Source organism: Geotrypetes seraphini, chromosome 2 (genome assembly GCF_902459505.1).
Source record: "Geotrypetes seraphini chromosome 2, aGeoSer1.1, whole genome shotgun sequence".
In the NCBI taxonomy this organism is placed as follows: Eukaryota; Metazoa; Chordata; class Amphibia; order Gymnophiona; family Dermophiidae; genus Geotrypetes; species Geotrypetes seraphini.
In genome coordinates this window covers 333,608,566-333,630,761 of record NC_047085.1, presented here as the reverse complement: position 1 = coordinate 333,630,761, position 22,196 = coordinate 333,608,566, and the positions used below count along the sequence as shown (strand labels likewise).

At 41.7% G+C, this 22,196-nt stretch overlaps 1 protein-coding gene across 1 annotated transcript in view; it reads left to right on the top strand.

Moving 5' to 3' along the window:
* The window catches only part of AMPH (amphiphysin), a 285,388-nt gene that overhangs the window by 190,137 nt on the left and 73,055 nt on the right, over positions 1-22,196 (top strand). Inside the window, exons 10-11 of the mRNA XM_033930240.1 lie at positions 9,059-9,200; positions 20,105-20,233. Of these exons, the coding sequence (XP_033786131.1) occupies positions 9,059-9,200; positions 20,105-20,233 (271 nt within the window). The remainder of the gene's footprint in view (positions 1-9,058; positions 9,201-20,104; positions 20,234-22,196) is intronic.

The following is a 22,196-nucleotide window of genomic DNA, read 5'->3' as shown; positions in this document are numbered from 1 at the left end:
GGGCGGGCCCGCCTCATTTGGACGGAGGCAGGCCTGCTGGCCAGACGAGCGAGGAGCTGTCCGGTCCAACTTGGAAAGTAAGACTAAGGGGGTTCCGGGGTGGGAGGGTTCGTTGGGGGGGGGTCCAGCAGGAGGGGTTGGGTACCCTCCTGCCGGCGATCTTAGGGGAGGCCATTGGGAGGACCGGCAGGAGGGGTTGGGTACCCTTCTGCTGCGATTGGCAGGAAGGGTTGATCTGACAAATGAGGAGCACGGTGAAACACAGGTAAATAGCGGTTCCTAGAAGGGGGTACATTGGCCCGCGGGGACAAACCTGTTCACCGTTTCCGCGGTCGGTGAATGGCCTTGTCCCCGTCACCGCAGCGACTGCTAGTTTTCTTCCCCGTTTTCGGCGGTGACCCGCGGCTTAAATGCGGTGGCCGCGGGTAAACCGTCACCGTGTCATTCTCTAATTTAGACAAACTACAGGTGAACAGCATAGAAATCCATCTAGAAAACAAGTTTCAAAAATAGAGAAAAACATCCATCTGGCAATGTATGCCTCTTTTGGGATCTTCCTTTGGAAGCCCTTAGCAATCTTTGAGGTATGTAGAGGGAGATCCTGTTTTTCAAGTACCGGTACTCTGGCTGATTTCCTTTCAGGGCCTTGAAGATCAGACATATGGTTTTAAATTTAGCCCTGTATTGCACTGGTAGCCAGTATACTCATGCAGTCTGAGAATATAAGAACTCAGACATTTTTTTCTCCAAGAATTGAAATGGACATGTGTGAAAGGCCTAATTGTGGTAATCCAGGTTCATACTGTGGTGATCTTATAGGTTGCCATGACAACCCATGGCAGCACTGTTGAATGACGCTGATTGTGAACTGCCTTGATGTGCCTCAGATTGTTGCCTTACTTTGATAGATAATAACTGTATTTGTCTTGGGATCTTCCATTATGGGTTTTAAGACTATGATAACAAAATAATGACTTTATGAGCCAGATTTATTATATTCTGAAAAGGCATCTATTTGAAACCTATTTTTAGAAAGGAAGCATAAGTGCCTGTGTGTCTTTTATAAAATAGACTCACAGATTTAGCCCCAATACTGCACAAATGCTGACAGACACATTTGCACCTGCAGATACTTAGCAACTTCTCAGTGGCTTCCCTCAAATATCTCCAGGAAGGCCTAGATATGGTGCACATATAAGAATAAACAGAAAGAGGCACTTGAGATGTCAGAACCAACTAATAGTCACGAGTCTTTTATTAAAAATAAACCACCTTGTGACGTACCACGATCAGTGCATGTGAACATGTCGGCGTCTCTACTTCGCAAGTGAAGCACCAAAAAGAATGCACCATGTTGTCAGTGTACATATCGGTACTGTAGGATAATTGTTTTTTAAAAAGTTCTGCATGTAGCAAAGCCTTTATACATGGAAAACATTGTTTAAAATTATACTTTTTTAATGAGTTCACGGTTACCATTACCATAAAATTCAAAAATACCAAAAGCACCTCCGAATTATCACAAAATTGTCAAAGTAACTGTACACTGAGTGAAGTATGTCAGGTTTGGTATGCTTTCAGCTTTTCAGATTTATTTGATCACTTGTTGAGTAGGTTAAAAAGTCAAATCAGTTGACCTGATGAGTGGTTTTCAATTGCTTTCTTTTTACTAACTTATCTACATATCACTTGCTTTAAAAATTCCTGGGGGCAGATAGTTTTGAACATATAAATTGTTATCCTTCCAGATTCTATATATGGCACATAGACTTGCACATGCAAATTATGGTGTACGCAATTTAGCTGAATAACAAGCCAATTAGCAGTGATAATTGGCTTTAATTTAAACTTATGCGTGTACATTTAGGTGTCGGGATCTCCATGACTCCAAAAAGGAAGTACAGCCAGGGGAGGGTAATGAGCGGATCAGAGGTACTTTTCTAATTTACTGAATAATCTGCATCTAATTTAGGTGCAAGAATTTATACCAGGATTCAATTGGATGTTATAGAAGCTGGTTTGTACAAATGTTCAATTATAAATCATCAGGGGCCGATATCCTGGAAGTTCACAACTACATACAACAGAATAGCATGCCAGCTATTAGGGTGTTTTCTCAACACATTTAAAAAACTCAAATGCTATGAAATACCTTCAAATATGACAATTCAATATGCTTTTTCATAAAACCTTGGGGCTGCCCAAGTCCGGGCCTCGAGATCTATTGGCAGGCAAGGTTTTCTGGATATCCACAATGAACATGCATGAGAGAGATTTGCATACCAAGAAGGCAGTGCAGGCAAATCTTTCTCATGCATATTCATTGTGGATATCCAGAAAACCTGGCCTGCCAGTAGATCTTGAGGACTGGACTTGGGCAGCCCTGTTTTATAGGAAGCATCTCTAATTGTACAAAAAGGGCATATGTATGTAGAATGTGTTTATCGTGGCAAAGAGAAGAACAGTCAAATGTATTCATATTAACATTATTCTCATTTGCATAGAATTGCCAAGCACATACAGTGTTTCACAGACACGTGTGGAGGACAGTTTCCAAACAACACTTAGACATTCACCCTGGATTCTCTATTGATCACCCAAATTTGGTGCAGATGCCAGATCCGCGCATAAGCTATTTAGTCAATAAGACACTATCAATTACACAAGGCATAAAAAAAAACTTTTTCGGAATCATCTGACAACACAGCACATTTTTCTAAATCAGTTTTTCACGCTGATTTCAGATCTGTTATTAGATTTTTTTCAAATAAATCAATCTGCATCACAGTTTCATAAATATATATGATATCTTCATTAAATAGTGCTCAGACCTACAATCTATTAATGTTCAAGTGAAGTGAACTAAACATAGGCTGCCATCAGACCATCATAGCACCAGCATTGTCTGTACCACCACAATCGAACTTATATCCATAAGCAGAATAACAATTTAAAAAATCCACTTATCTGCTGGCAGTGGTTGAAATAGACTGGTCACGAGACAGGCAGACCTATGTGTATAAAGTGCCAGTGCTACACCATTAAAAACTCCTGTAGCCGTGGAACGCAATTCTCACACCCGTAAACTTTTAAAGTTATGACTAATGTTAGTTTATAGTGTTTTAGCATATAGGGTTTTAAGAATTGCAGCATCAACTTAGAGAAATGTTGCAGTATCTTCGGTTCAAAGTCAAATAAGCACATAGCATAGAATAATTATACTGGATTGTGTCACTTAGCAACCAATATTGCTTCAAAAATGCTTAGACTATGATTTCTTTTTGTGAGTTGTGTCTAGATTGTCACGGCACAGCATCCAGTAGTAGTTGGCCATCATACTCTCATTCCAGAAACCTTGGTAGCAACGTTCCATTAACTGAATGTCCAGGTGAAAACATTCTCTTTGCTCGTCACTTACCAAACCAAGATTTTCTAGAAAAAAGTCAAGATGTGAGTGCAAAAAGTGTATTTTTAATGGCATACAACAGCCAAGTTTCTGATATGAGTCAAGGAGATTCTGAACTCCTTCCTTGTATGAGGGAGACTTATGGTTGCCCAGAAAGTTTTCCACTAACCACTTGAATGCCTCCCAAGCTTCAAGCTCAGCTGCTGAGAGTGATTGCTTAAAATCTTTGTCCTGCTTAATGTACTTGATCTGTGAGCCTATAAATATCTCTTCATTCAGTTTTGCAGTGCTGATTTTTGGAAATTTCATAACAAGATATTGAAAACCTGGTGAGTTTGCTTTACTCATGGCCTTTTCCAGGTTCTTCATCAAACCCAGCTTGATATGAAGAGGTGGAAGAAATATTTTATGAGGATCCACCAATGGCATAAATTTCACACTGCATGTCCCTGGGTTATAGGTATCCCTCAGCTTCCAGACACGCTTGACATAATGTTCAGCTGTAGATCTGCTATCCCACAGCACAAGAAAAAGCAGTATTTTGTGAATTCTCCTTGCATTCCCATTAGCAAGCCAAAGACCTTCAGATCACCACAGATGTTCCACTGGTGTGTTTTATAACTGATTTCTTTAAGTAAATTCTTCATATTCTCATAAGACTCCTTTAGATGAGCAGAGTGAGCAATTAGCATACTTGGTTTGGAATTTCTGTTGTGCAGTAACACTGCCTTCAAGCCTCTCTGTGAAGAATCAATGAAGAGACGCTATTCATCTGGACAATGCACTTGTGACAAACTGTTGAAGAGCCCGTTGATTCATGACAAAAGCACAATGAGCCATTTACAGTGAAGAATGTTGTTAAGTTATGATTCCTTTTTCTGTAATGAGTTATATTAGCATCTTTTTCAAGCAAGTGCTTTTGCATAAGCCTTGAAGCAAGAAGTTCAGCTTTTTCATTTGAAAGATTTGGATCACGAATAAGATAATTGAAAAAAAAGTTGGACGTATCTTTCGATAATGTGTCTTAAGCTGTTTTTTACTTTGGACGATTTGCGGGATGGACGTAAACGGACTTAGATGTCCCTTTCGATTATGCCCCTCCACGTTTTGTGCAAATCAATAAACTTTTCTTATACAACTTTAAAACTTATGTACTTAGCTTTAGCTATTTCTTCATTCTTTTTTTTTTGAACCTCAGGAAGGACCTTAAGGTTCAACAAGTTTCACCTGAAGGCTTTTTCAAGAATGGGTCCCCCCTTTTGTTTTGCTCCACAGCATCCCGACATGTGTTCTTTAAAAAATTAAGGTCTGATGATGAATAAAAGCCAGAAAGAGAAACAAGCCTTCAAATAATTTGGCTAGTGGTTGGCTGGAACTGAAGACCATAGAGGTACTTAGAAATGTATTATCTGAAGAAAAAAAAGATTGCTTAGAAATTAGGCACTTTGAATTTAATTATATGCCATTGTGGATTGATGGTGTATATTACATAGACAACGTCATAAACAGCATTGGGCTATTTTAATACATCACCTAAATTTCATAGTACACAACTCCCAAGGGATATGAAAGCTGCAAATCAAGTGGAGAAAGCTTCAGCAAAAGCTAGACAAATGCTGGGTTGCATCAGAAGGAGCTTTAGCAGCTGAAAGCCTGAAGTCATACTGACATTGTACAGATCCATGGTAAGACCTCACCTGGAGTACTGTGTCCAGTTCTGGAGGCCGCATTATCGGAAAGATGTGAAGAGACTGAAGTCGATCCAGAGAATGGCCACTAGGATGGTCTCGGGACTTAGGGATCTCCCTTATGAGGAACGTCTGACCAGACTGCACCTATATTCTCTCGAGGAACGCAGAGAAAGGGGGGGACATGAAAGAAACATTTAAATACATCACGGGCCGCATTGAAGTGGAGGAGGAAATGTTTTTTCTTAAGGGTCCCACGGCGACAAGAGGGAATCCGCTAAAACTTAAAGGGAGAAGATTTCATGGGGACACCAGGAAATACTTCTTCACCGAAAGGGTGATTGATCGATGGAATGGTCTTCCACGCCAGGTGGTCGAGGCCAGTAACGTGCTCGACTTCAAGAGACGTTGGGACAAACAAGTGGGGTTGCTACACACTCATGCTTAAAAAACGGACTCATGGGAGAGACAAATTTGCTGAGGGAGGGTTCTTGAGTGGGCAGACTTGTTGGGCCGCCGGCCCTTTTCTGCCGTCATACTCTATGTTTCTATGTTTCTATGGGATGAGCATAGGCAGGTCAGAGGCATTCCCAGAATTTAGGCGTGATATTATAGAATAGCTCGATTTGCACACCTAATTGCCATTATTTGGGTGCCAGCATTTACACTAAGTTTCAAGTTTAAGTTCAAGTTTCAAGTTTATTTACATTTGATGTATCGCTTATTACAAATTTCTAAGCGATGTACAATTTAAAAACCAGCAGATTGTGGTAATACATAAAATTTAACTAAGTTAGACAATTGACAAGACAATTTGGACAAACATGATTGCGAGGGAAGGAAGGGGAAAGTTACAATTGCATTATTTGTTAAAATTTACATGGAGGGGAGAATACAATAGGTATAATTGGAAAGAAACAAGAGAAGAGATTATTAAAAACATATGAGATTATAAAAAAGATCTTTTCATAAGTCAAATGCATCTTGAAACAAGTAAGTTTTTAACAATTTTTTAAAAGAGATAAGATCTTTTTCATTTTTAATAAAATTTGGGAGAGAGTTCCACAATGAGGGAACCTGCCTTTGGCAGGTCTAAGTGCTCACACCGAAAGGTAGGAACAAAATACATGCTAAGCTAATATTCTATAAAGGACACTTTGCCCTTTATAGAACACTAGTTTAGCACAAAATATCCCAGCGCCTAAGCTTGGACTCCATTTATAGAATCTAGCTCTCAGTGATGTGCCCGAGGTCTAAATACCAGTTTAGGCTTATCAGTGCAAGTATATGTATATAACATAACATAAATTTTTATTTATACATCATAAAAGCCTATCGGTTCTATGCGGTTTACAAAAGAGATTGACTGACCATAGTCAGTGAGCTATAATAGAACATTGTCATTGACAAGTTAACAATAGTTTCATATTACAGTGCATTTTTGAACTGGTGTGTCATTTGGAAAACTCCTATGAAAGAAAAAAAAAAGTTTTGTTCATATTTATTTTTCTTAACACCTTTTCACAGAATGAGACGGTGAATGAAATGTAAGATTTCATAGCTGAAGTATGGCTTTCATTTTACTCACTTAATTATATAGGATTGTTGACTCATCTCTCAATTATGTAGTATGATGTCTTTTTCTCTCTCGAGGTCATCAGGAGCTAGGCTTCATCCTATCAAGCCAAGTGTTCCTAGATTGCTAGAGGGGACCTGCTTTCAATTATTGTAGAACATGCAGGAAATGCTTTTCAATAGTTGTAGCTATTACACAAGTCTAGCGACTACATTCCATCCCAGATGCATGGTTATTAACTGGTTTGATAATAGTCATTAAAATACCTCAATTGTCATCAAGATATTATCCAATTTCTGCAATTGCTGTCATATAAACAGTTCTTAAGCATGTGCTATATACAATATATGTCATATTACAGAATGGGGGTCAGTAAAACGAGTTTATTTATTTACTAGTGTTTAAGTCCGTTACATCAACGGGTACTAGTAAAGCCTCTTTCCCTCACATGTACCCTGTTTTCAGCCCTAGCTCCAAACTCATTTTTATCCCCCGCAGCCCCCTTCTCCCATCTGTTCCCTTTCAGCCCGAGCCACCTTTTCTCACCAGCAGCATTTCCCTCCCCACTCCACTTCCCTGTCCAGCAGCACCTCTTCCCTGCTCCCCCTGTCCCTCTTCATTGCTCCCCTGGCCCAGTAGTACCTCTTCCCTGCTCCCCCGGTCCAGTAGCACCTCTTCCCTGCTCCCCCTGTCCCTCTTCATTGCTCCCCCGGCCCAGTAGCACCTAGTGTTTTAGCCCGTTACAATAACGGGTGCTAGCGTAGATGTCTGTCTGTCTGGGGGGTTTTTTTTATTTGTCTCTCTCTCCTTGGACGCTGTCTGTCTGTCATTCTTTCTGTCTGTATCTCTCCCTGGCCCCCTGTCTGTCTATCTTTATTTCTATCTCTATCCTCTTCCCTCAATCCTGCATGTGCCCTTTTTTCTTTCTCCTCCCCACTTCCTTCCAATGTCTGCTCCCCCTGTCCCTCAGACTTCCATTCAGTGTCTCTCTCCCTCTCTCTCTCTACCCCTTCCGTGTACTGTTCATCCTCTGTCTTGCCCCTTCCATTCGCTGCCCACTCTTCTCTTTCCATCCAGTGTCTGCCCTCTCTCTCTCTGTTCCATATGGCATGTCCTCCTTCCTTTCCCTCTTCCTTTTTCCCTTGGTCTGGCATACCTTCCTCCTTCCCTTCGTGCCCTGCCATCTCTTCTTCCCTCCAAGCCATTCTCTCCCCCACTGCTCCTTTTCCTCCTTCAACTTCATCGGGCAGCAGCATTCACAATTCATGGCTGTTGCCGGCTTCAAGCCTTCCTCTCTGTCGGGTCCTGTCTTCATGAAAACAGGAAGTAGGCAGGACCCGCCAGAGAGGAAGGCCTGAAGCCGGCAACAGCAGCGAATTGTAAACGCTGCTGCTGCCCGAAGAAGCCAGGCTTTGAAGCACCCGAGGCAGACCACTTCTCTCCCCTCCCAGCCCAACCTCCGCTGACCCTGCTCTCTCTCCCTCCCATGCGACCCTCCCAGCGAGATGACCTTAACAACTAACCTCCCTCCAGCATTAGCAGCCGCAGCATGCTAAACAGGCTGCTTCGCGGCTTTCTCCTGCCGGTGAAGCGTCACTGATGACATCATCAGTGACGCTTCACCGTCAGGAGAAAGCCACGAATCAGCCTGTTTAGCATGCTGCGGATGCTAACGCTGGAGGGAGGTTAGTTGTTAAGGTCATCTCGCTGGTAGGATCGCATGGGAGGGAGAGATTGTACGATCAGTATGTCCCGGAGCGAGGATGCTGCCGCTTAGTGAGTGAGGGGAGGAGTGCTTGCACGGGTGGAGCTGTGCGCTGGGCCTCAGATAAAGAAGGTATGCCCCCCCACCAAAAAAAAAGAAAGCGTGCGTGTGTGAGGAATGACAGGGAGGCGGGCAGGGAGAAAGCTTGCCTGCTTCTTCCAGCGGTTGGTGAGTGAGGGTGGGAGGAGGGGAGTGGCCAGAATGTTCCCTGCCGCTGGGTTGGAACACGTCCACGGATCACACACCACAGCGGCAGGGAACACGAAATCCTAAGTGTGCATGTGCGCTTAGGGTTTTATTATATAGGATTTGGACTTATTAACTGCCTTTTTCATGAAGAGATGCACCCAAAGTGGTTTATAATACATTGAATAGTAATCAAGTACTGTTCAGTATTTTTAATGTAAAACCTGCAAAAACTAAAAATGTTTCCCTCTGGTGTGCATACACTATGTTGCAGGACACAAAAGCCCAATTCTGAAATACCAAATCTTTGTTGAAAATACTTATTCTTCATAGCAGAAAATGTGTAACATTCACCTTCCCCCTCCCCCCTTTAAGCTTTTCCATTTGTTAATGGATGACAACAAATTGGCACAACTCATTGATCTGTTCTCATCCAGTGATTCAGGTCCCCTCTGCCTTGCAAAGACGCCTACACCTCCAGAAGAGCCCTCTCCGCTTCCCAGTCCCGTGGCTAGTCCTAACCATACACTAGCACCAGTCTCATCACCAGCACCAGCACGACCGAAGTCACCTTCACAGGTAAGAATGCCGTGAACAAAACAAAATCTTTTTGTAACCTAAAGTAATATCTATGCAAAGCTCTGCAGGAGTGTTTATGAGCAGCACCTAACATCTTTAGAGGAGGTTGCTAGGTCACCAATTCATTTACACCAGATTATAAAAATTCAGAGATCAGAACTCAGCAAAACAATATCAATTTGATTTTGGCTTTAAAAGAAGAGCTATTCTGAAAACCATTTGATTCACTAAAGCTCCACCTTTTACAGAGAGTGAGAAGAGCATAAGTTTTAGTCCAGAAACCGGTGACTCTGTGTATGTTATAGAATGAGGTTGTGGTTGTCAGATTAGGATATATAGTACAGAGACAATGTAGTGCCTATTTCATTTCTTATATTATCAGTACCTAAGGTTAGTCTGTGTAGATCTAGCTGGCTAAGTACAGCCTGAATATGCTGTAGGAGCATCACAGTGTATAAAATAGGTATTATCCCTGTCCTAATATATCTATGTAACTGACAAATTATCACCCCAGAGTTAGAGAATGACACTGTGACAAAATTCATCACTGTCTCCGCCCCGCGGATAACTGCGGGAAATAATCCCATGTCATTTTTTAGTGTCTATTTCATCCTCAGGTTGTTCTGCTCCAGCATTCTTCAAAGCAAAGCTTGAGGGTCAGTGGTTGTGGTCATTCATACTCTGATTCTTCCCTCTCTCCTTAAAGAATAACATGAAGATGGTTTCCCGCGGTTATCCGTGGGGACGGGAACGGTGATGATTTTTGTCACCGTGTCATTCTCTACCCAGAGTGATAGATGTACATAAGAACATAAGAACATAAGCAGTGCCTCTGCCGGGTCAGACCACAGGTCCATCCTGCCCAGCAGTCCGCTCCCGCAGTGGCCAAAAACAGGTCAAGGCCTGTCTGAATCATCAGAAGGGGCTCCCCTGCCACCTTGGTTTCCCATTTAAGTTCTGCCCTCCTATCGAAGTCCTAGCCCTCCGGTCTTGCACATGCACGACCAGGTTGGTTTACTCAGTACCCCACGATCCCTCTATCCCTCAGGAATCCATCCAATCCCTGCTTGAATCCCTGTACCGTACTCTGCCTGATCACTTCCTCCGGTAGCGCATTCCAAGTGTATATATATTCATGAGAACACATTCAGTTCATTTCAGGACCTAACATTTTTTGTGCATGCAAATTGCTTGTGCATGTGTTTACTAACAAATTAATGTGTAAAAAAACCATGAAAAAAATCCTCACAAAAATGAAGGGGAAAAAAATCAGAAAATATGAAAACAAACCAAATTTATTTTGGTCATGCAAATCCCTACTAATTGAGATATTATATCACAGAAAAATCAGATTCTCTGGTACAGGACTGACACTGTCAAAAATAAAGGAGGGAGCCCTCCTGATCCTCTCTCTTCCTTGCCTCTTCTCTAATCTCCCTACCTGCCATTACTGTGACCCTGGGCAAGTCACTTACGGTAATCCTCCAGTGCCCACCACTTTGAATGCCAAAGCCACAAAAAGGCGGTATACAAGTCCCCATTCCCATTCCCTCTACTATCATACCAACAGACCCTCACCAAATATAGAACAAGGGATCCCAAAAACTGAACTCAGAACCCCAAGAATTTAAACTTGGCATGTACTAGGGAAATAAAACCATAAATGCATTTCTTTTACTACTGAGCACAATACAAAGTTATCTGCTATGCACATTTCCCAAAAACTAACATATTTCACTTAATACATTTAACATAAAATGTTTTTTTATCTGTGGTGTCTAGACATTTTATCTTTCCATCATGTTAGTTCCAGCTTCTCTTTTATGTTTTCCTGTTTGCCTTCTGCTAATTGCCCTTCAAGCAGCTGCTGTCCATTTGTCTTTTCTTCTTTCTCATTCTGTTCTCTCACTACACCTACCTTTGACATATTGATCTTTCTTTTTTTTAGCTTTTTCCTCTTTTTTATACTGCCTCTCTGTTCACTTAAATTTCACCCTGTCCTTTTTACTTTTCAGCTACCTATCAAATTACATCTCCTTCTCTCACCTACTATCTCTTCCATTCTATATCTCACTCCTACCCCCAGACTTCCATTCCTTTTCATTTTTAATCAACTCTCCATATTTCTACCTTCTGTAATCACTATCCTCCTTTCATTAATTTTCTCAACACCCCCCTCTGGTCTATCCCATATAGTTCCACCATTTCTAGCATCTCCCTCCACCCCTCTAGCCAAGCACCTGTTCCCTCTTTCTCTCCTCCCCACCCTTGTAGCTTGACATCTCCCTGTCCTTTCCACTTCCACACCCCCCCCCCATTCCGGCATCTTCCTGTCCTTTCTTTCCCAAGGGCCAGCATTTCTCCTTCTCTTTTCCCTCCCTCCAATTGTCCAGCATCTCTCCCTAATTCCCTTCTGTCTCTGGATCCATCTCCCTCTTTCTCCCTTCCTTCTCTTGTGCATATCTCTCCTATCCTCTTCTCCACCCTCAAATCAACCTCCCTTTCTTCCCCTCTCTCCCATTCTCTATATCTCTCTCTTCCTTGCACTCCAATTCCAACATTTCTCCCTCTCTCCTCTCTACCCCATGTCCAGCATTTCTCCATCTCTTGCTCTGCTCCCCCCTTGTTCAGCATCTGTCCCTCCCATTCCACTCCATCTCTAACAATCCTCCCTCTTTCCCTACACTTCATGTAGCAATTCTCCCATCTTACCCTATGTCCAGCAATTTTCCCTCTTTTCCCCTATACTCCATATACTCATTTGTTATATATGCCCTAATTCTATATACAGTGCTAAAAATTGCATGCACAAATTTGGGTGTGTGTGCAATTTAATTGCCAAATAAGCCAATTAGTGCCAATTTCTGGGCACTAATAATTATCCACTAAATACAAAAATTCCCCAGTGGAAAAACCTTTACCAAATAATATAAACCAAATACTTTCCACTTAATCTAACATGTTGATGAAAGGTCAATTCTACTAACAAGAGATAGCCTCAGTAATGGAGCCTACGCGTAGCCAAAATCAATGACTGGGGTATTCAGCGTAGTTATATTTGCTCCTTATTCTCCAATCATTGGCCTTACTCTTGTGAAATTACTTTATTCAAGCGAATGAATTTACTATAAATTATTTATTTAAATAATCACTTTTTTTCTTCTTATCTTTTTTTCAATTTTATAACTTATTCTTATTAAAACTTTCTATTACACTCATACTACCCCTTTCATTATACTAACATTCTATTCCTTTCACTACACTATTATTTAGCTCCTTTCATAACATTCTTTCTCTCATGAACCTGCTTGCTTTCCGTTTTATCTATTGATAGTTATTTTAGACAAGGCATTCATCCAAACTTATCTTGAGTCAGCACTTATATTTCAAGACAGCCTTTCTCTCATGAACCTGCTTGCTTTCCGTTTTATCTATTGATAGTTATTTTAGACAAGGCATTCATCCAAACTTATCTTGAGTCAGCACTTGTATTTCAAGACAGCCAACGTGGCCAGCGTTTCGTGGGCGTAAACTCGAACCCACTGCATCAGGGCCAGATAATTTAGGAAACAAGTCGTTGCTGCTCAGTATTCATTTGAAAGCGGTCCGCTTTCAAATGAATACTGAGCAGCAACGACTTGTTTCCTAAATTATCTGGCCCTGATGCAGTGGGTTCGAGTTTACGCCCACGAAACGCTGGCCACGTTGGCTGTCTTGAAATACAAGTGCTGACTCAAGATAAGTTTGGATGAATGCCTTGTCTAAAATAACTATCAATAGATAAAACGGAAAGCAAGCAGGTTCATGAGAGAAAGGCTGTCTTGAAATATAAGTGCTGACTCAAGATAAGTTTGGATGAATGCCTTGTCTAAAATAACTATCAATAGATAAAACGGAAAGCAAGCAGGTTCATGAGAGAAAGAATGTTATGAAAGGAGTTAAATAATAGTGTAGTGAAAGGAATAGAATGTTAGTATAATGAAAGGGGTAGTATGAGTGTAATAGAAAGTTTTAATAAGAATAAGTTATAAAATTGAAAAAAAGATAAGAAGAAAAAAAGTGATTATTTAAATAAATAATTTATAGTAAATTCATTCGCTTGAATAAAGTAATTTCACAAGAGTAAGGCCAATGATTGGAGAATAAGGAGCAAATATAACTACGCTGAATACCCCAGTCATTGATTTTGGCTACGCGTAGGCTCCATTACTGAGGCTATCTCTTGTTAGTAGAATTGACCTTTCATCAACATGTTAGATTAAGTGGAAAGTATTTGGTTTATATTATTCACTAATAATTATCATCATTAATTTGAACTTACACATGCATCTTTAGGCCCTACGCAGATCCAAAAAGGGAATGTGGCTATGGAACAGTCATGGGGGAACAGGGGTATTCCTGGAACTTGCACAAAGTATTAAAGAATCAGGGGGATCTGCATCTAATTTAGGCACGAGGATTTGCACCAAGTTTGAGTTGATGTTAATCCTCTTGTCCAGAATTGGGTGTGGATCCATGCGAAGTGCTATTCAATAAACGGCACCCAACTCTGAGTGCCATTTATAGAACAGCACTTAGTGCTAATTTTTTATTGGTGCCAATTTTACAGCACATTGTATAGAATTTAGTTCATACTGTGAGAATTTCACTGCTGTAGTCTCCATCCCTGCAAACTATGAGGTCTTTTTACTTAGCTACATTAAGCACTAAAAACAAGTTAACATATAGAAACAGAGAAACATAATGGCAGATAAAAGCCAAATGGCCCATCCAGTCTGCCCATATGCAGCATCCACTATCTCCTCCTCTCCCTAAGGGAACCCATATGTCTGTCCTATGCTTTCTTGAATTCAGATATAGTCTTTGTCTCCACCACCTCTACAGGGAGACTATTCCACTACTCCACGGTAGTATGTAAAAAATCAACCTTGTCAAATCTTTTCTCCACAAGGCTTATTTTTGTCTACTTGGTATGTCTTACTTATGTGTCAAATTTCTACTTGATTGGACAATATTTAGAGGTCAACCCAGCATGCACTATTTGCTTATGTGTTGTGTATGTAGGTGATTGTGCATAATTAGTTTGTATGGCATCATCTAGTTTGCAATCTGCACCCGAAAACTGGCTCCTTGGACAGTCGGTCTGTCAGCTGTCAACTGCTAGACTGCCATGTGGACTGGATGTTCTACGACTTATTTATTTAAACATTTATAGTCAGCATATTCAACAATTCTAAGCGGATTACAGTAAAACATACATAATTAAAGGACAGCAACCTACACCAAATAAAATAACAACCATCCTATTGCACATTAAAACTGTTAAACTTGACAAAGACGTGAGAACATTACCATTTTTAGCCCATTCCTAAATCATAATACAGTGGAAGATTGCCTTAAATCTGCATCTAAATCTGCACAGAAGAGTATTCGTTCCTAAAGAAACACAGAACTCATCAACAAGAAGGTGATAGACAGAATTAAGAAATCTTTAAAAGTGAACTCAGTTGTTTGATATTTACAAAAATGATGTTATGACTGAACTTAAAAATAAAGAACGTGAATTCCTACAGAACGTGTTTTCTTGCTGTATGAGTGGAGTTGACCTTCAAACAACCGCAAAAGAATGCAGAAAGAGGTAGCACAAGGAAAAGAAAATCATGACAAAAGCGAGGTGTGAGGAAAGGCAGACCAAAGCAGTTCTTCAACATCATGTGGCGAGTCTCAAAGTGAAGATAAATATCAGCCTATGAAATCAGTGTCTACTGAAGATGCCAGTACTGCATCATTGACAAAAACACTCCTGTACGGTAGTTCTTGGTTTCTGTCTGAACACCTGGCACCACTTGCCTTTTTTGATGACAGAATCGCACCAGAAACAAAGCTACAAATAGTGCAGAATTTACATCATCCACCTTTGCCAGACATTCCACAATATCTCATGTGTACAGACAAAATGGACCTTTGAAAGTCTTGTAACACAGAGAACACAGTCAATTTTTGATCTCTTGATTGAAGAAGGATCATCCAAAGTTAAAATATTTCTGAAGAAACATCCCACAGAGTGGACTGACGATCCAGTTTTCAAGGAACTTTAGAATCGGGCATCCAAACTGACTATTGTTAATGATGGAGCAGCAGCATGAGGGATAAGCCTCATTGAAAAATACAATGATACTTTGACAAAAGATGAAGGACAGAAGCAATTTGTTCTTTGGCTTGTGGCCAGCCACTGAAAGAAGTTTCCTTCTGCATTAAAGGCGACTCATGTCATAAACTGCTGATTATTTGCTGAGTGCACATGAATTACAATATACCGTTATGCTTAGCGGTAGTTACAAAAAACCAGAGAGGTGTGGTGACCCCTAAACTTTGTTTGTTTTAAGTATAAATTTGTATGTTTTTCATTTTTATACAAAGGAATAAAATTAGCCTTGTGGACAAACAAAATGTGTTAATTTGTTTTGGACCACCGTACTATTCCATGCATCTACCACCTTTTCTGTAAAAAAGTATTTCCTTAGATTACTCTTGAGCCTATCACCTCTTAACTTCATCCTATGCCCTCTCGTTCCGGGCACAGGATGAAGCAAAAAATAGCTGAAATGTTCTGTGTTAGTTTTGGCTTCTCGCATTAAGTGCACAGTAATTATTAGTAATAAACTCGATCTCATACCCCATTCAACCCACACTAAAACTTCTTGGAGTACTGATTGACAGAGGCTGTACCATGCAACCACAAATCAACAAAGTAATAAAAGCATCATTCGTGACTATGAGAAACCTAAGACAAATCTGAAAATTCTTCAACAGGAAACAATTCCAACTTTTGGTACAATCTCTTATCCTTGGACTAATAGACTACTGCAACATACTATACCTCCCCTGTCCAGCGATCTTGATAAAGCAATTACAAACAATACAAATACAGCCCTAAGACTGTAAAAAATATGACCACATCACAGCAGCATACCACGACTCACACTGGCTCCCAATACAAGCAAGAGTATACTTCAAATTCTACTGCCTATTATTCAAAGCTATTAATGGAGAAAGCCCAACCTACTGGAACAACCGACTAACCAGGCACAGGAGAACCCACTCACTATTTACACACCCACCAACCCAAAATGTTAAACGAGGAAAATTATATGACAACCTAATGGCAACCAAAGCAGCTAAACTAGACAGACAAATCACCAATCTGTTGTCTTCGACCACAGACTACAAAACTTTCAAAAAAGAAACCAAAACCCTACTCATCAAAAAATACATAAATCCTATCTAACACGAACAGTTCCTTCTCAAACTCCACCTACCACACACTCCACCTATATCTAATCTAAAATGTTTCTAATTACCCAACATGTATCTATCTCCTTAACTTCTCGACAATTCTTATGTAATTCTTATGTAATTCTTACAACAATTCTTATGTAATGTTACAATTCTTGTAACCTGACAACTCTTGCGTAATCCGCCTTGAACCGCAAGGTAATGGCGGAATAGAAATCACTAATGTAATGTAATGTAATATATTTTTAAGCAAGCATGTCAGAGAGGGAGAATGGGTGTGGATGCCTTAATCAGCTAAAGTGTGCACATTACCACTACATTAACTAATTTTATTCTATAATTATTTATTTATACTCCACTCTATTCTCATAGTAGATTCTAGGCGGATAACAAATAATTTAGAAGACATTATATCAAACAAATTATTCCATTACCATCTTTTAAAAATAAAATGTTTTAACAGTTTTCTAGAAATATAGTAAGAAGAAATTTTTCTTAATTCTGTTGGAAGACAATTCCAAAGCTTACCCCCCTCTTCTATGAAACTGTGCTAGCGGTTTTTAGCGCAGAGAGGTGCGCTGAATGGCTCGCACTGCTCCCGACACTCATTGAGTTCCTATGAGCGTCGGGAGCAGTGCGGGCCATTCAGCGCAGCTCTCTGCACTAAAAACCACTAATGCGGTTTCGTAGAAGAGGGGGTTAGTCCCTATAACCTTAAAAGATTTGTTCACCAAAGATTTCAAACAACCATAACATTTTTCCCTGACCCATTTTCTCATCCTGTCCCTACAAGTTCTTTTCCTGTCCCCGCTCCGTCCTCATCTGCACAAGCCTCAAACATGTTACAATTTTAAGTGTTCGAGGCTTGTGCGGTTAAGGCAGAGCTTCTAGGAATGGGGCAGAGACAGGGACAGCAACAAAACTCAGGGACGGGACAAGGAAATTGAGTTCCTGCAGGGACAGGAACAAATTTGCCCCCGTGTCATTCTCTAGAAGGAAATTGGTAGGTCAAGCAAAAAATCTTTTTTGGGTCTAAGGGCTCTATAATAGTAAAAGTTTTGCATGTATTTGGGTGAAAAAGGTGTTTGTGGACATGTCTGTGAATATAATGGAAGGCATCTATAGTGACTTTGAATTTTTATTTGGCTAGTCAAGAGTACCTTTATGACAGTTGCTATGTTGAGGATTTTTATAGATATTTCCTTGCAAAAGTAAATATAAAAAATGTTGCGCTCCCCCCCCTAATCTTCCCTACTTATGCATAATAGTACAGTCCAAATAATATGCAAGGCTTGATGCGATTCTCATAAACCCTGAAAAACTATGTCCTTGTATTTTATAGATAGGGATGAAAAAGGGGGTTCTATATATACGGTGTTCATGTGGTCACAAGTTTACAAACAGTATTTCCATGCATCCAAATTCTTTGGGTTAAAATGAAGTAAGGCCCGGAGTCTCTAAATGTCGCCAGTTTTTTAGGTGCTGGCAAGCACCCAAGCTCATTGAAAAACACCAGTTAAATGACATTTTTCACTGATTTTCAAGACGCCTACCAGTGCCTAAAAAATTGGCACCAGAATTGCACCTTTATAGGTACTGTATGACACCTAACGCCACTATAAGCATGGCTAATTCTGGAGGCGCGATTCACATTAAAGGTAGGCATTGGAAATGTAGGCCTGGAAAACCCTGGCCTAAATTTCCAGTGCCTACCTTTGCCGGAGGCGTGATTCTCTAACCAACACTGGCACGTGATTGACTTGCAATTGGCAGCCTCTTGTAAGGCAACCACCAACAACAGCACTAGTTAGACTCCAGGTCTAAATGAACAAATTCTAATAGCAAATTGCATGATTTAATAATAAAACTTACAAGTTGGTCACAAAACATTCTGGCAGTAGGGCGTCCTACCACTGTCTAACTAACCAATGCGGAAGCATGTTTTCTAAAAAAAGAAGAAAGAAAGCGCTGAATGGCGCCTTCATTTATGGCACTGCTGTCACACTTACAGAAGTTCTTAGGGGTGTGCAAGAACGTCTAAGGCTGGCATGGGCATGGCTTGCGCCAGAAGTGACCTTAGGTGTCCTTAGGCACCCCAGACACTTCCGTGACAATGGCGCCATAAATGTAGGCTTCTAAAATGCTGGCCTACTTTTAAGGTACTGGTGTTAAAATGCAAAATTATATAATCGGCGCTGATGCATGATTGACATGCTATCAGTGGCCACTTCTTACACAACCACCAATACTGACGCCAATTATAGAATTCCCCTCTCAGGGCTAGATGCACAAAACATAGTTGCTAAGACCATGTGGGTCGCTGTGAGCCAAATTTTTGGCCAATTAGGAAGCAACAATTGATGTTGCTACAAGTTTGCAAGCAAATGATTTGTGCGGAGATTCACCGTAATCCCGTCCAATCGGTCACTGTGAGAGGGACTTTGACATGTGCAGAGACAGTTTGAGGAAGCCCGAACAGCTGAGCAGCAGGAGAAGCCCCAAATTAGCCTCCTGCCATTCCACTGTTGGGGCTTTTTCCTTTTTTTTTTTTTAATAGCACAGATGTTATGCTTGTGTTACACATGCACAAAATCTACCACAAGAAAACAAATATGGAAGCCGCTGCCCCCCCTCCCCCCGCTGATGGTCCCACGCCCCTGTCGACACCCAGAACTAAAATAGAGGCAAGAGGGATATCTACTCCCTCCTGCTGCCATGAAAACCCACCCCATGCCAGGTGAACCCCCCCCTGCACTTCAATAAAAATCGGCAGGAGGGATACCCACTCTCTCCTGCCGCTGTAATCCCCCCCACACACACACACAGAACTGACACTCCCCAACCAGGACTTTACCGAACCAATATCTCCTCTTCCCCACTTTACAAAAAAAAAACTGTAGGAGGGATGCCCACTCCCTCCTGCCGCTGTGAACCTCCCCCCCCCCCCCCCGAACTGATCCCTCCCCTTCCCCACTTTACCTAAAATTGACAGGAGGGATGCCCACTCCCTCCTGCCACCGAATGTCCCCCCGGGCCCCCCCCATACTACCCCCCACACTCCCGAACCTCTCCCTTACCTCTAAATTAGGATGACAGCAGGAGGGATGCCCAGTCCCTCCTGTTTGCAGGACTTCCACTCTAAAATGGTGGACCTTCACCCTTCCCGGTGCATCCTGGGATGCAAGGGGAGTGGCCTAAGGCCCCAGAATACACTGGGAAGGGAAAGGCCTACCATTTTTGGAATAGCGCACCTGCAAGAAGGAGGGACTGGGCATCCTGCTGTCATCCTAATTTAGAGATATGGGAGAGGTTCGGGGGGGTGTTAGGCATTGATCAGATTACTCATTTTAATATTAATGACTTCATTTGCATACCAGAACGGGAGAATGTGTGACTACACGGAAGACCACGTGGTGAGCTGTTTGGAGAATCAGGTCGGCAAATTCCATCAGTTGCTAAACCACTCAAACTGGTTTAGCGACCATTGGTACATGATCGGAGAGTTTGTGCATCTAACCCCCAGCTTCTTAAAGAGACATAATAGATTTTACAAAGATTAAATATCCTGTTCTCACTGATCTATTTCTACTATTTTCCATTTTCATTAGTTGAGAAAAGGCCCACCGGTTCCACCCTTGCCAAAGGTCACCCCATCAAAGGAACTACAGCAGGAAAATATTATTAGCTTCTTTGAAGACAACTTTGTTCCAGAGATCAATGTGACAACTCCTTCACAGGTCAGCTTTGTGGGAGCTTCTTTTACTTGCCTTCATCCAATTAGTACTTGTGTAGCTATTTGTTTCTTTTGGGTGACTTCAGTTGCCTAGTACAATATATGCAGCAGAGCTCAAAAACATATTAATGTATTCTCTGGAGATATAATTTGGGGTTATAAATCAGTGCATGCTTAATTTAGTTATATTTTTGTTAGCTACAATTTATCTACAAAATATAGTTAATTTTTAAAAATTGAAAATTGTACAGCCAGTCCCTTGGTTAAGAACAAGTTACGTTTTTAAAACTGTTCTTAAGTTGGATTTGTATGAGTCATACTTAAGTCGGGCGTCCGTAACTCGGGGACTGCCTGTATAAGAATTTGATATTTTGTAGCTGCTAGCAGTGCCATATTGAACAAATGTTCCAGAGAATGTGTATATCTGCTTTGATGCTTTCTGTACCCTTTGATGTTCACCAACTACTGCTACTCCCTAAACACTAACCCCCCACCCCCCAAAACAATTATACTGACAGTTCCACTGAAATTGCCCTCTGACTGCTTCAGCAATATATACATGGATCTGGACAAAAATAGGACCTAATATTTTTCCAAATAACCCAAAAAACAATGTACTGTTATTAAAAAATGATTACTGATATTGACAGGTGTTACTGCAAGATGCTGTAAAAACTGGATGATCCCTGTTCTCAAAATGACATCATTCAAGAAGTGACCATTAAGATCCATTGTAGCAAAATGGCATTTAGTCAGTGGTGTCAAAAACTTCATGAATGTGTCAAGGTTGAAGGAGGACACTTTGGTGCAATCTGGCGTCCCAGTTGTAGGCGGAGGTAGACATCCTACCATTGTCTGGCAGACAATCGTGATGCACGTTTTTTTGTTTTTTTTAAAAAACTCCCTGAGACAGGACGCCTACACTAGATGTTTGTCACAAGTCTAGGGAGACACATAGGGGCACTTAAGCTTGCCCAAAGCTGGGCATGGTTTTACTCTGAAGTGGTCTTGGACAAGTTTAAGCGTCTCTACACGATTCCTTAGAGCCGCAACAGATGTCTGAAATGTAGGCTTTAACAATTCTGGCCTATATTTAATCCTAAAAGTAGACACCACTGCCAGCCCAGCTGATCGTGGCAAGGGAGTCATCTGAACCGGTGGACTCCCCGAAGCTTCAGCTTCAGGGAGTCTTGCTGACTCAGCTGATCAAGAGAAAAATACCCCTGCCACAATCAGCTGAGCCGGCAACAGCAGAGGATCCACAACACCTACATCTGTGCAGCAGGAAGGATGCCCACTCCCTCCTGCCCAATACCCCTGATGCTCCCACCCCCCTCCACAAATCTGCACGGAAGGAGGAATGCCCACTCTCTCCTGTCTAACATCCCTGACAATCCCCAACATCTTCACACACTGCCCGACACCCCCCAACATGCCCTGACATTCTCCAACACCCCTGACACTCCCTGACACCCTCCTCATACACAACCCAACATCACACCCCAACACCCCCCGAACCCCCATACCTTTAGAAGATGGCCGGCAAGAAGGATGCACAGCAGGCCCGCCTGCTCCCTCCTGCCAGCAGGCCCGCCTCTTCCAGGGATGCACTGGAGAAGGCTTAAGGAACTGATTGGTCCAGATATCTGGACCAATTGGAGTCTTAAGCCACTCCCAGGGCATCCCAGGATGCACTGGGAAGGAGGCCTAAGGCCCTGATTGGCCCAGGTGTCTAAGGCCATCCTATGAGAGAGGCCTTAGGTATCTGGACCAATCAGGTCGTAGGCCCCCTTCCTGGTGCCCATTTTGGAAGAAGTGGGCTTGCTGGCAGGAGGGAGTGGACATCCTTCTTGTCGGCCATGTTCAAAAAGTTTGGAGTATATGGGGGGAGTGTTAGGGGGTAGGGGAGTGTCAGGGGTCTCAGGGTTCATGTGATTGATGGGCCTGGTGGCAGGAGGGAGTGAGCA